At 35.2% G+C, this 14,758-nt stretch overlaps 1 protein-coding gene across 1 annotated transcript in view; it reads right to left on the bottom strand.

The window, feature by feature from the left end:
- Positions 1–5,458: 5,458 nt before the first annotated feature.
- Positions 5,459–14,758, bottom strand: part of POGLUT3 (protein O-glucosyltransferase 3) — a 26,270-nt gene continuing 16,970 nt past the window's right edge. The window contains exons 4-8 of the mRNA XM_016160593.2: positions 12,784–13,000; positions 11,161–11,357; positions 9,634–9,828; positions 8,295–8,399; positions 5,459–6,921 (exon numbers count right to left, since the gene is read on the bottom strand). Coding sequence (XP_016016079.2) covers positions 6,799–6,921; positions 8,295–8,399; positions 9,634–9,828; positions 11,161–11,357; positions 12,784–13,000 — 837 coding nt within the window. The 3' untranslated portion in view covers positions 5,459–6,798. The remainder of the gene's footprint in view (positions 6,922–8,294; positions 8,400–9,633; positions 9,829–11,160; positions 11,358–12,783; positions 13,001–14,758) is intronic.

The raw sequence follows: 14,758 nt of genomic DNA, 5'->3' as shown, positions 1-14,758 counted from the left end.
TATGATATTATTAACTATATTTCCTATGCTGTATTTCACATTCCTGTGACCATTTTGTAACTACCAATTTGTACTTCTTAATCCTTTCACTTTTTTTACTCAGCCTCCCAGCCCCACTCTCATCTGGCAATCGCCAGTTTGAGTTCTCTGTATCTATGAGTCTGGAATTTTTTTTGTTGTTGAGTTGTATGAGTTCTTTATATGTTTTGAATATTAACCCCTTATTGGATGTATCATTGGCAAATATTTTATCCCATTTATTAGGTTGTCTTTTCATTTTGTTGGTGGTTTCCTTTGCTGTGCAAAAACTTTTTAGTTTGGTGTAGTCCCATTTGTTTATTTTTTTCTTTGGTTTCCAGGAAAAAATATTACTAAGAGAAATGTCAGAGATTTTACTGTTTATGTTTTCTTCTAGGAAGTAGTTTTATGGTTTGAGTCTTACATTTAAGTCTTAAATTCATTTTGAATTTGTTCTTATACATGGTATATGATTGTGGTCCAGTTTCCTTTTTTTTTGCATGTATCTGTCCAGTTTTCCCAACATCATTTGTTGAAGAGACTGTCTTTACCCCATTCTATATTCTTGCCTCCTTTATCATCAATAAAATGACTGTATAGGTGTGGATTTTTTTCCAGGTCTTTATTTTGTTCCATTGATCTACGTATCTTTTTTTATACCAGTACCATACTTTTGATTACTATAGCCTTGTAGTATAGTTTGATATCAGGTAGCATGATACCTCCAACTTCTTTCTCAAGATTCCATGGCTATTTGGGGTCTTTTATTGTTCTAAAATTTATATAAATTTATATAAATTTGTTCTAGTTCTGTGAAAAATGCCATTGGTATTTTGGTAGGGATTGCACTGACACTATAGCTTGCTTTGAGCAGTAAAGACATTTTAAAGAGATTAATTCTTCCTATCCATGAGCATGGTATATGCTTCCTTTTATTTGTATCTTCAATTTCTTTCTTTACTAACTTATAATTTTCCTGGCACAGGTCTTTTACCTGATTGGTTAAATTTATTCCTAGGTATTTTATTGTTTTTGATTTAATTGTAAAGGGGATTATTTTCTTAATTTTGCTTTCTGATAGTTTATTGTTGGTGTATAAAAATACAACTGATTTCTGAATATTAATTTTATATCCTGCTACTTTACTGAATTCATTTATCAGTTCTAATAATTTTTTGGTGGACTCTTTAAGGGTTCTCTGTATAGAGTGTCATGTCTTCCGCGAATAATGACAGTTTTACGTCTTCTCTTCCCATTTGGATGCCTTTTATTTTTTTTTCTTGTCTGATTGCTGTGCCTAGAACTTCCCAGAGTTCTTTAAAATCATTATTACAATCATAATAAGCAGGAGGAGTGAGCTTTAGTTCCCTTTCATGTAGTTACCTCAATGTATTAATTTTCACAGTAGCTATGAATAATAAACTTTAAAGGTATAGTCATGGAAACGTGTACTTATACATAATTTTTAATCTAGTAGAAACTAGGTTTAAGATTTTAATTAAAAACTACAAAACTGCACAACAATGTTAAATATACTTAATGCCACTAAATTGTACTCTTAAAATGGTTAAAATGGTAAGCTTATATATATTTTACCACAATTTTAAAAATTAAAAACTATAAATATAAACTAGTAAATTATTTTTAAAAGTATTTTTAATGTAGAGAATGAAATATAAAAACACATTAACAGATACTACCTTGTTTACATATTACTTTTAAGATCAGTCCTACATATGTTCAATGAAGTGCCTGTCTGAATTACTAAAAAAAAATTCTAGTAGTTACTGTTCAAGTGTTACTATTTTGCCTATAATTCAATCCAGAAGAATTCAGTGTTTTCTTAGTAGTAGGCTCAGACCTTTTTTTATTGCTCCAATATATATAAAAATCTGTCAGTTCTTTAAAAGAAAGAGTATCTTTCTTTGAAGTAGTTACAAAGGATCGTTAAGACTCAAAACAATAAGGTTTTCTGTTTATTCTTTTATATGTACCTGCTTAAATCTAGGAAACAGAAATCAGGGGAACGTCTGGGTAATTTTATAGAAATCTGTCCTTCCTTCTTTCTTTCTGTTTATCATACCTTTATTGCCCTTCTCCTCTTTTCTTTTTTTCTTCTTATTATACTTGTTCTAGTATTATATTTATAAAATTAGTATTTTTGCTTTTCAGTTAGAAGACAAAGGCAAGAGATAAGGAAATAAATGAATTAATGAGAGAGAAGGGGAAATTTTTTGTGCAGAGGTAGGAGTCACAATCACATGCCATTTCTTTCCTTCTGCTACTTCAGCACTGGAACAAATTTCATCAATGGACAAGAGTGCCCTTGGATGTGAGCACAAAATCTTTTATAAATATCTCACATAGTAGAGAACCACAACGTCACCGTGAGTAGGAGTGTGGGCCAAATATACAAGTCATGTAGTGGCCTAGAGGAAGCCAGAAGGGCCTCCAACCAGGCATCAGTACTCCTGTTATGAGGTTTAGGAGTTTGAAGAGGCTGGGAGAAGGGAGTTGGCACATTAGTCTACTTCTTTGCACAAAAATCTGTCTTCCTCATCCCCATGATTCTTGTTAAGGATTGTCCTGTTGCTGTCTTAAAAGGAGCTTATCAATGGACAATGTTAGTAGCAATAACATTTTTTTTTTTTTCTTAAAAATCAAGATGAGGGCCCAAATCAGGTAGGCAAGTTAGAATTTCTCTTATTCTTGCCTGAGTATCCTGAACGATCCAGGATTTTTCCTTTTTGGTAAGACAATTTAAATTAGTTAACAAAAGAAACGTGTAATATTAGCAGTGGTGTGCTAGTGAACCACTCTCAAAAAAAAATAATAAAACCCCGATTTTAGCATTTGCCAATTTTCGGTGCTGAAAACACTCTCACTGTGGGCAATTTTAAGGTTCCAACGTGATGTTTTTAAATGTGAAGACAAGAGCCAGATCCTTTGTAGCTGGTAGGTGCAGGCCCCATCCCACCACTGAAACGGGGCACTTGTTCTTAGGGAAGTTGCTGTAATGGAAGTTTGTCACTGCAGCCCCTCCACCTCCTACCTGCCCTCCAACCCCCACCCCCACCCCGCTCTTGGATACTTGCACTTTAAAGGCTTCTTTATGTTACTTTTTGGTCTCAGATGAGAGAGCTATGTAAATCTAGATGGTATCTTACCCTTCAAATTTTAGTTATTCAGAGGGAACATAAAACTTTCATTTGGCAACCAGAACAGAACCTTGTTATAATATTCTCCCCTTTTTTAAGTCTCTGTGTCACCCCAAGCTATTCCAAATCAGAGACTCACTTAGTGAATCACTCTGATATTAAATGATAAGATATGGGGCAGAAATAAGCCATTTTCCTCAATGAACTCATTTAGCTCCCACCCAGATAGCAGGTCCCTGTTCCATAATGCAGTGCTAGTGGTCCTAGTGACACAGCTGGTGGCAGTGAGTTCTTGTTACTCTTTGGGGAGGAGAAAATTAAGGGAACAGGGTGTGAAAGGGAAACCGCTTCATTTTTGTCTAGCTGGTTTATTGTCATTTGAAGCATGATACTTCTTGGTGCCCGCTAGTTCAAATTAAAGGTGTGGGTAATAACCCTTAGAAATCGAAGTGAGAGATTTGCTCTCTGCCTATTTTAAACTATCCCCTATCACATGCTCTAAAAGAAATCAGATGGGATTTGGTTAATGAATATATTAACTGTAAGGCTCAGATCTTTGTCCCAAACCTTCCGTAGTGAGGGTAATCGTGCTACTTAATGCCCTCGTGTCAGCCTCGTGACACAGGCGGTCCTCAGTTCTTAGGCCCTCACAGATGTTGTGGTATCATAAAGAATATATCTGGTCTTTATCTCTGAGATATTTATCTTAGACTAATGCAGTTTTTATATTTACTTGAATATCCTTACATCCCTGCCCTCTTTTTAAATACACAGTTTCAAAAACATTCAGAATTTCCTGAATGATAAAAGTTTTCTGTTTGTTTTTAATTTTAATGAGGTACTTCCAGCTTCCAGAATTGTGAGAAATAAATATTTGCTCTTTAAGCCACTCGGTCTGGTATATTTGTTATAATGACAACCTAAACTAAGACACTGAACAAATTGTATTTTCACCTGAAATAACTGAAAATAATGGTGGAAAGCACAAATATCTTTTCCTGTGATGTTAGATTTTTACTCATTAGAGATTTCACGGTGGTGGTTCAAGTTTTGGTTCATGTAGTTGTGAACGCCTAATGGAATTAAAATGAGACTACCCCAGTTACAGAAATACAAAGGCTATAGGTGGTTTCAATCTTTTTTAAAAAACAAAATTTGTCTTTTTCAAAATTTTATTTACAAAATTTACTTTATTTAAAAAGTGTATATAATATGTTCAATGATATAAAATTCTACACATAGTAGATTTAAAAACAACATAATGGAAAATATGAAGATCCATTTTCTTATGTATATCTTTTGTGCATTTATTGTCTCTTACTAGATTTATATTTTTCTTTATTTTAAAATTTGAATCATACTTAAAGTAAAAACATTTTAAATATCATAAACAGATATAAAGCAAGAGGTAAAAGTTCCCTTTTCTCCATCCCCTCCTCAGATGCTGTGAGTATTCTTCCAAACTTTCAACCACTCAGATATATTTTTATTTTATTTAAATGCTTTCACATTATGCATATTGTTCATTACTTATTTTTACCACTGAATACTGTCATGGACATCTTTCATGATAGTACATTTAGAGCTACTTCATTCTTTTTAATGGTTGTACTGTATTCCTTGATGTATCAATATCTAGCCAACTCCCTCATGATGGCTAAAGTGTTTCCAACATTTTATTAATAGAAACAATTGCACAAAAATGTCCATAGCTTAGATGAATGCAGTTATTATATTTACTTGAATATCCTTACATCTCTGCCCTCTTTTTTAAAATCAGATGTTTTTTCATGAAAGTTGAAGTGTTAAAAATGACTAATGGAAAATGTGGTAAAATGTGAACTGAAAAGGAAAGAATCATGGTTTTAGTAATCCCATTTTTACTAAATTATATTCATGTTGACAAACCAGAAAGCCACATAAAAATCTTTTTAAAGGCTATGGCTGAGTTGATATGATGGAAGAATATCAGGATTAAGGCTGCTTTCTCACTATGGAATTTCTTGAGGAGCTCCACTTAACTCCTTAGGCACATCCTCCCTATTCCACACCCAGAAGCTACCTGGCTTGTCTCAGCTCACTTTTAACAAGCAGGCCTGTTTGGTAGCAGGTCACATAAATTTTAAAAATTTTAAGATGTTTCTAACAAAATGCCATTAGCCATCTGGAAGGACCTGGGGTTTGAGGTCTGGGAGATGTGAGGGAGATCAAACTTCCTTTCCATAATATCAGTTTTGATGAACCCCAAACTCCAAGTACAATATATGTAGGACACAGACTCATTAGGGGATAGTCTCAATACAACTTACCCTTTATTTTATGCTTGTACATTTGTGCTTTTGAATAGCTGGTGGGTATTAAGAGTTTTTCATGGATGCTTGGCTTTGATTACACTGTTCTTAAATGCGATTTTGCTTTTATCTAGTTAAAAAATTATTAATTTTCAAAATATAATAGCTACAGCTACTTTAAAGTGCTTTCACCGTTTTCTAGATTAAGTAACTATTTCAATTACGGAGGTAAATATTTTTAGATTGAGAGTGTAAACAGCTCTTGTTTTTGGAGTGTGTCCTTTAGTGAACTGAATCTTGGGTTGGTGGTGTTATATTATAAGGAGCATGTAATGAATTTCTGGGCTATAAGTCTTAAGTCTTGACCCAGTCCTAAAAGGCAGAGGAAATTTCCAAAATTTTTATCTTAGCAATGCAACCCAGTGAAATGGAGGAGGAGTGCTGTGAGGAACGAATGCTTGCCTTTGTTGTCAGCTTATTAGTGAATCCCAAGATGCCAGGCTTTCTGCAGTTTGTTGCAGAGATTTTCAAATATCCCTTTTAATAATTAAAAAGAATTACAGATCCTCACCTCCCTATAGTTACCTCTTATCTATTCAATATATAGACAATGAACGGTACTTATAGAATGTTCTCATGTATTTTAATAACCGTGTTGTCCTTGATGGATGTACAACCCACATGGATTGGAAATTACTATCTTAAGGCACAATATATTCTTAATTTTGTCTCAGAGGTTGGTAAAACTTAGCTGAAAAGCTATGAATGAGCTCTAAAAAAAAATTCCCTCCATAGAATCCAGTCTACTTTAATAACTGAGCCATCCTCTTCTTCCTTAATTACTCTTATTAGACTGTCTACGAGGGGGCTTGCTATTACTGAATGTCAAAAGTAGCTTGTAGGAGGAGAAACTATGCATCAAGTTGGAAGAAAAACTCTGTACAAATACTTTTTCTTCATAAATGGAAGGGGAAGAGGGAAAGTGAAAAAGGGATAGAAACAATCCAACAAATATGATGTATATAGTTTCACAGAGAAGGATTTATGTTTTGGCAAGCCTCTCTACTGTGATCCCCAAGTTTTCTTTTTAGAGAAACTGTGATGCGATGCTGATAATAGCAGTTCTTACTGAAAAGAAATTAATATCTGAAAGTACTTGGTAATACTTGCTCTAATATTGCTCTATCCGTCCACATTATATAAAGGTACCAAAAGAACTAGTTCTGTGGGTAAAGTCTTACAAACTGTGGTCTTCACAGCTTAGATATTCTTGAATGCTTCCATTGAGGATGTAGCCAGCATATGCAGGAGGAGTATGAATCCAGACTGACTTAAAGCTCTTCTCTTGGCCTTTTCCTGTGGCATTGGCAGATGGATGTGTTGTCATCTGGCTGAGGAACAAGTTCCATTCCATCACGTATTTCAGGTTTGCTGGACTGGCGCTCAGCATATTTCTGAAATGTGTTTTTGAAAGCAATGAAAAGATTAGTTCACACTCTCACTGTCATTTCTAGTTGCTGCATGTCTTCAGACTAAAACCAAAGGTCTGGTTTGGACTGGTTATTGCAGTCCTAAAGTTACATTTGAACTTCAGTTGTTACAGGTACTAGTGTAATATTTCATAATCTAAGAAGGAACCCTAATCCACAATTTTATTGTAGGTAGGAAGCTTCTACAAAAAAGATGTCAAGATGTTTGAAACTACAGCACTTCTTAGCATTTATCCTCTGCTTGTTAATGAATAATTAACTTTACTGAATATTCAAATCAGCAAACAAGGATGATAAACATCTTGAAATAAAGTTGGTGGTCTCACATCCTTCCCTTTAGGCCGGTAGTCACACGTATTTTCTAAGTGGCAAAAGGCCTGTGAAATATTTCCCCACTTTAGCCACCGACAAATATTCCTATAAATTAGATGTTTCAGTTCAGTGGTTCCAGGTACATTTAGCTGTAAACTCCTGGTCCAGGGCCAAGCCAAACAAAATACTGACATGAGTACAAAAGCCTAATCGATACTGCAGGGGAAGAAACTCCTACTATTAAAATTATAGGTAGTCCAGCAGGAAGAACGGAACTCATTTAAGGGAAAGGGGGCTTCTACTAAATAGTATAATTTATTATTTAATTTTTTATGAGAGGGTAGCATTCACAAGCATCTGAGGAAATTTACTTTTTCTGTGCCTACAAAGAAAGTTTAGGTTAAACACAAAAACATTTCTTATTTTTTCCTTCCTGACTAGATATTACTAAGTAAAACACTTGGATTCCCAATAAACATTTGCACAGTTCTTCAGTTTTCAGTCCTAAAGTATTAGAACTATTATAAATATTTTTCATTTGTTTGATTGTTTTATATAACAAGCTAAATATTTACTTTTCATCCTGTACTGTGATAGCAAAAGCATGACTCTTAAGTAGTAGGGAGAATAGAGGTGGACATTTTGAGCAGAAAGAGACGTTAATGACTTCTAGTCTACGGCTCTTGTTTTCCAGATGAGGGAAGATGTTCTCTGAAGTTCAGAGAACACCTAAGCTAGAAATTCCATCAGGCATTTACTAAAACAGCACTGACAAGATGGGAGAAGCTTTTAATCTATTTTGTAAGGGCTCTAAGCATTCTTTTTTTTATATAATAATGAATGGAGATAAAAATATGGTGGCTATAAAGGGACTTAGCACTACTCCTGCTTTCCATAGGCTGGTGCCTTGGCTTAACCAGAGTTCCACAGGCTGACTCTCTGAACCCCTCCAGGAAGCGAGGCACTCAGGCCAAGCATGTGGTCTGAGGATACATGACCCAGCAGGATGGATACTCTGCACTGACCTGCAGTACTCTGTAATAATAGCAGTAAAGCCTGTGTGGCTGTAGCAAGTCCCTAGCAGTCAACTGCCCTTCTCTTGCAATCCTCTTGGCTTCTTGATCATTTTCCTGAAAAGATTAAAAAGAAACAAGGAATGAAAATTACTCTTGTGACCCATACACGAAGCTAAGGTTGAGTGTAGGATAGGACAGACATAGGATTGAATATAAAAGGCATGGGAGAGATGGAACATGATGAAAATATAACCTAAGAATGAGGCTATGGAAATAAAGTACTTTCCTAGACATCTCTGCTATACAGAAATAATCATACATGTTTGTATCCTATTCCACAGGCCCATTAACCCTGCCCACGCTCCAAGTGCAACAATCCACATGCAGCCTCTATTGTGACTATCGTGGTATTTTCCTAGCTATCCAGGAAGTTTATGGCTCATCACCTCTTCTCCCATTCTGGCCTTCTCTGTTTAATATTAAAATACCAACTAGAATAGAATGAATCAGTTTTAATGTTACAACACTTCTTAAAAACTCCATTTAATATGCAACCAGAGTCCAAAAGTTACCTATGAAAGACTATATACTGTTGTAATAAAAAATTCAGTCATTAGTACTCCCAGGCTGTTCCTTCAGTTCCAGGAATAGTCAGCATTCCTAATTATACTTTTGGAAAATAGTTAATATTCTACCATGCTGCCCATAGGAAAAGCCATTTGTAAGCAATTCTAACTCTTTATACAGGGTCACAAAAATTATTCTGCCTCAAGCACCCCAGTTATTTCCATAACCAAATATTGCCTCTCAGGAACTTAGAGAATAAAGTCTAACAATGGAAGAGTCAATTTTTATACTTTCATAATAAAATACGATAGCTTTTTAACACTTCCTTTTAAAAAGAATTATTTTATGGGAAACTTGTGATTCTTGGGATGTTGTATATCATGCATTCATTACAAACTTGTGCCGTTTTTTAACTGGGTAAGAGTACCAAAATTGCCTTAAATATTTCTTGTGCATTATGCGCTTTAACCCTGGTCTTTTCAATCTGCAACTTGTACGTGGTGTGATTTTGCTTCTCTGTATGTGTATATGCATGAATAGTGCTTCCTTTAGAAAAATCTATATTCTAGACTTCAAATCTAAAAATCCTCAAAAATGTTGACAGAGGGTATACAAAATGATCCTGATATTGGTTCTTTAGGTGTTTCAAGGGAATAAAACTTTCATAAAACATATCTTTTGGCCAAATTATGTCAAATTAAATTGTGTTATGATGGAACTCATGTCACTAATACTCATGAATTTGTTATTGCCTAAAGAAACTAAACTTCCAAAAGCGTACCTTGGCCCATTTAACTTTCTCCAGCAAATCTCCAAGGTTCCTTTTGATCGGAACATAATGTTTCCAAGGCTTTAGTGCCATATAGAAATGTTCATAATATGGTGAGTCCTGCTTCAGAACCAGACTGTCACCCAGCATGAGATACGGGTATCTGTAAGCAGCCACAGTCCCATCCACGTTCACTTGATACTTGTACTAAAAGATTAAAACAAACATAAACAAAAATTTTAACAGTCATTTGCTTCACGTCTGCTTCTCATCAATACAGTCATACTAAATATAAAGGAATTATTTTCCACTTTCCAACTTTATTGTTTAACAGTTTTATATTTTATTTTGTAACTCACCATTTCTCTTTGTATTAAAGTCATAAGCAGACTGTACAAGGTCAATTTTAGGAAATACGATGCATTTCAAGATAAGATGATAAATAATTTTAACAATCAAGAATATCATTTCAACTATGTCTGTGTAATAGGGAATTCAGATTTCTGTAACCAGGTAGAAAAACTATTTTCAAAAGTTCTATGTTAAAGATGAATGTTGATAACAGAGTACGCTTTCATTTATACATTGTTTCCTCTGTTTCTTGTACTCACATAAGTATGAAAAAGGAAGGCATTATCTCAAAGCTCAGTTTTAGAGTTGAGAAGACAGAGACCTGGAGAAGTTTAAGGACCAGTGTGATGCTGGTGACAAAGTACATACTCTGTTTACATATTTATTGGATTGATAAACTTTGATTTACATCTCACAACCACTTTTCTTGGGAAGTAAATCTCATTCAATTATAATAATGTGAAGTAGGTATTGTCATCTTCCCCATTTTTTTTTTTTCATAAATGAGAAAACTAGTGTTTAGAGAAATTTACAAACCTCTATCCTCTGAGTTCAAATCCCTTGTTCTTTCATTATATGACACTGAGATGAAAAGAACATATTCACAGATTTACTAATTAATATTTTTCCTAAATAATTGGTACCAAGGAGTGTACTAGCCCGTCAGGTTTTGTCACATTGTTCACATCTCATCTCCTTTGAACCTCACGACAGTGCTCTCAAGGAGCCAGGCAGGGATCGCCCCCTGTGTGTTTAGAGGCCCGAGGCACTAAGAGATGAAGGCCCCACCTTTAGTAGCAGAGGCAGAACTCGAGGCAGGACCTAACCCCAATGCTAGCTCCTATTTCACTTATATGGAATTTGTACTCTATTTACAAAAGGCATTTGAGAGCACTTTATGTAAAAGACATATATATTTCCAGTTTGCTAAAAGCAAATACAAAAAAGAGAAAAACAGAGAAATGTACCCAAACCCCAGGTTAATCCTTGTACTATGTTTTAAGTAGTAAATATAGTTCTGAGCTACTTGGTAGACGAAATTAACAACAACAAAAGGAAACCACAGTGAGTTTTGTAATTCCTCATGCCTAATAAGAAAGTATGTGTCAGTTCTAGAGAAACCAACCCAAGCCTAGTTATTTACAAATTTATCACTTCATATCCAACCAGGACGACTTAAACACTTACCTTAAAGAAATCAAAGAAACCTATCAATTTAGCTTTTCCAAGTTCCTTTTCTTTCTCTTGGAAAAAGAAATACCCCGTGATTCCTGCATCTAGTAGCTCTGGATTTTCTTTGGACAGCTGCACCAACTGAAGCCTCTCCTCTCGGCTGTCTCTACCTCTGAAGAAAGCTTTCTCGGTTTTATTGATCCAGGAAGGCCCTAGAAGTTTGAGACCATAAAAAAATAAAATAAAATAAAATAAATTATAAATTTGACATTTTATAAGGTAAATATAATCATCTTTAATCTCCTATTGTCATTTAAGAAGTTAGAGCTCTTTTATCAACAACATGTCTTCTGAAGTAAGTACGATTTCCAAAAAAAATATGGGACTAGAATGCTATAATTTCATCCATTTGTCTACCAGCGAGAGCTCACTCAAATGTTGGAGTTCCTTTTGTGGAGCATTAGGAAATATCCAAAGTAAGGTTGGATTGGCTCAGAGCAAAACAGATTCAATGACTTGGCCTACTCACTAAGGTGTTAGCTTCTTCCATCTTTTGTGTTTCACAATAAAAAATAATTAGCTAGGCTTTTGTTCTTAGAAAGGGTGAACAGAACAACCTACATAAGTAACATGTACAGATCTGTAATGCTTAGGTTGCTCAGAATTTTGAGCATATAATTTTTGATTACAGGGAAGACTTTCTCTAGTGATATTCTGTTAAATGCAAATATATAAACATATATAAATAGATGATATATTTATATCCTCTTTCCTGAGAGGGAAATATTCTGAAAGAATTAATTTATACCTATTTCTGTTATTCTAAAGAGGGGTCATTAGTAAACAGCTGTCAGTATTCTAAGGTGTAAATCATACAACATAGAAATTGGAGGTGTCAGTCTCTTCCCTATGTTAGCACACATTTCAGACGTTCACTGTTATCAAATAAAAAGTAGGTCAGTTTTAATTTCACAATATCTTTAGTTTACAAGGAGTCTCTGATTTCATCTACTAAATAAGTCCACCAAATCTCAATAAGCAGAAATAGAGGCTATAAAGACAAGGCAGGGTTTTTCTACTCAGGAAGTTCAGTGTAATAAAAAGGCATGTCATAACATAAACCTAGGCCATCAAACATGGGGAAAGGAAATGAGATTTTAAAGGATCAAGAGAGGCAGAAAGAGGAAAGAGGAGAATTCCTTACAAAGTGTTGGAGGTAGTAACACCCAAATTATACTGCTATCACAATTCTCTTACATATGCATATAATTTTATGTTTTTCAAAATTCTCTCTTACTTCATCTAGCAATATAAAGGTATTAGAGTCAGAATTAAATTAAGTGACAATTTTACCAAATATATATTTTCAAATAGTATCTACAAGTGAGGAACTCAAAAGAGACTCAGTTACGGTAGGTTTTGACATTACTAGCCCAACCCACGTATCTTTAATTCTTGGATTAGAAGAATCCTAAACAAACTACTTTATAGAGTTTAGGGTGCCGTTTTTCTTTTTTCTTGGCTAGAAAATAAGGAAAATGGTTATTTTAAGTATATACATAGTCTCTCTCTGACTAAGCATTCCCTTCCCCTTTTTTTACCTCTAAGCTTTTTCGTAGAGAATGAACTTGATTTTACCTGTATTTCCCTGAATAGAGAGGAGATCATTTGTAACACCCCTCATTGCTTCAAGTGTGGAGTGGGTGATGTCATACGTTGGAAGGATAATATCTTGTGAATCCACAGAGCCACACCATGAAATGATAGGTAAAGGGCCAGGGGTTTCATTGACTTTTCGATGTTCCAAGGGCCAATCTCCAAGATTAATATAAAATTCTAAATCTGGGAGAAGGACCTAAATAAAAAAATGTATAAACATCACTGCTGGGAAAACCTTAGTCTTTGGCACTAAATGCTTTCATTCTTTGGCTTTCTTAAGTATTTCAGATAAAACTGAACATTCGAAAATAGCAGCAGAAGAGAGAATGGCTCTCAGTCAACAGTAGTTTCGGAAAATCAAGGATGAGAATGACACATCGTCAATTCACTTAACCAGGAGCCAGTTACCTCTGTTCAGAGGTGACATTTTAAATTGTTTTGCATTATAGAAGTGGAAATTGTGTAGAAAGATATAAATAAATGGCTACCTTTCTGCCGGCCACTTAAGTGAGAATCTATGAAGTTAGACACAAGCCCTTGTTTTTCTTCATTATCAAACCTCTTTATCACATCTACCTTTGTTTCTGCAATGTGCTACTCCATTTCCATCTCCATGGCCAATGTCTTAGTTTAGGCCTTTATCATCTCTTGCCTACATTATTGCAATAGCTGCCCTACTAGATGTTGGGATACTAGCCTCGCCCCACTGTAAACTGCTCTCTACATTGCTGCCCTAATTTCTAAATCCTAAATTAATATTACTACCAGGTTTAACAGAACCTTAAGCCTGTAGGACAAATTCTAAACTGTCTGGCTAAAATTCAAGGCTTTACTATCTTGCTACAGCTTAGTTTTGAGCCTCATCTTCCATCTGCCCATATATTACTAAACTTTAGGTTACTCTCTGAAATTATGTAATTCTCTTCCATTGGAATGTTCTTCTACTCATTCACTTTGAAGTCTCCTTTCTCATCCTAAACTCAGATCTAATGTTACCTCCTCTGACTCGCCCTGCCCAGGCACTTTAACCTGGATACCTATTTTTCTTACAGGCTTATCATGTTGTGGTACAATTATTTGTTTGTATTCACATCCCACCCTAACTTTCAAATAACAAAAACAAGTCCCACTAGGGTGAGCTGCTCTAAGACCAGAGTGAATCTCAATTATCTTCGATTTCTTCCTAGTCACCAGGCAAAGAAACTGGTACAAAAGGGAAGGGAAAGGGATGTGACTATTCACCTTATTGCTTCTCATTTATAAGGTCATTAATAAACTCCAAATCCAAAGTTCTCCCTATAGAACAGGGTTCTTCAATCTCACCTCTATTGACATTTTGGTCTGAGTGATTCTTACCATTGGAGACTAGCCTGTGCATTGTAGGGTGTTTAGCAGCAATACTGACCTCTACCTACAGCAACTCCCCCAGTGGTGACAACCAAAAATGTCCTAGACATTGTCAAATGTCCTCTGAGGGGGAAAAACATCCCTAGTAAAAAACCACATGAGCACTAGATACAGGAATGTGGGACGGGGTGGACTGGTGGTAGCCTAGGAGGAAAGCACCATCTTTAGGATCAGATGCCCAGAATATGTTCATATTGTGGGCCGAGGAGTGGAGCGGAGCAAAGGGGAGGTGACTAGTATTTAAAATAAGAAATGACTGTAGCTACACATTCAGCATACTTGTGAAATTGTATAATTCATATCAGGAAAGTTGGCTTTTGGTTTAGAAAACTACCTTGATGTTCCTTCTGGGTAAGAAAAGTAAAAATTGCCCATCCTCACCCTTCACTCCTCATGGTCAGGAAGAAAGAACAAAAGTCACTTTAAATTGCTCAGAGTTCTGCAAATGAGGAAAGAGGGGCTGAATAATGGGATGGAGGGGTAGTGGTTTGGAGGATATATAAAAGTCTTCTGAAAGATAAGAGGATCCAAGCATATTTAGTAAGAA

Source organism: Rousettus aegyptiacus, unplaced genomic scaffold, assembly GCF_014176215.1.
Source record: "Rousettus aegyptiacus isolate mRouAeg1 unplaced genomic scaffold, mRouAeg1.p scaffold_m13_p_5, whole genome shotgun sequence".
NCBI classification, from domain to species: domain Eukaryota; kingdom Metazoa; phylum Chordata; class Mammalia; order Chiroptera; family Pteropodidae; genus Rousettus; species Rousettus aegyptiacus.
The sequence above is the reverse complement of the archived record's forward strand: the minus strand, read 5'-3'. Positions and strand labels throughout refer to the sequence as shown.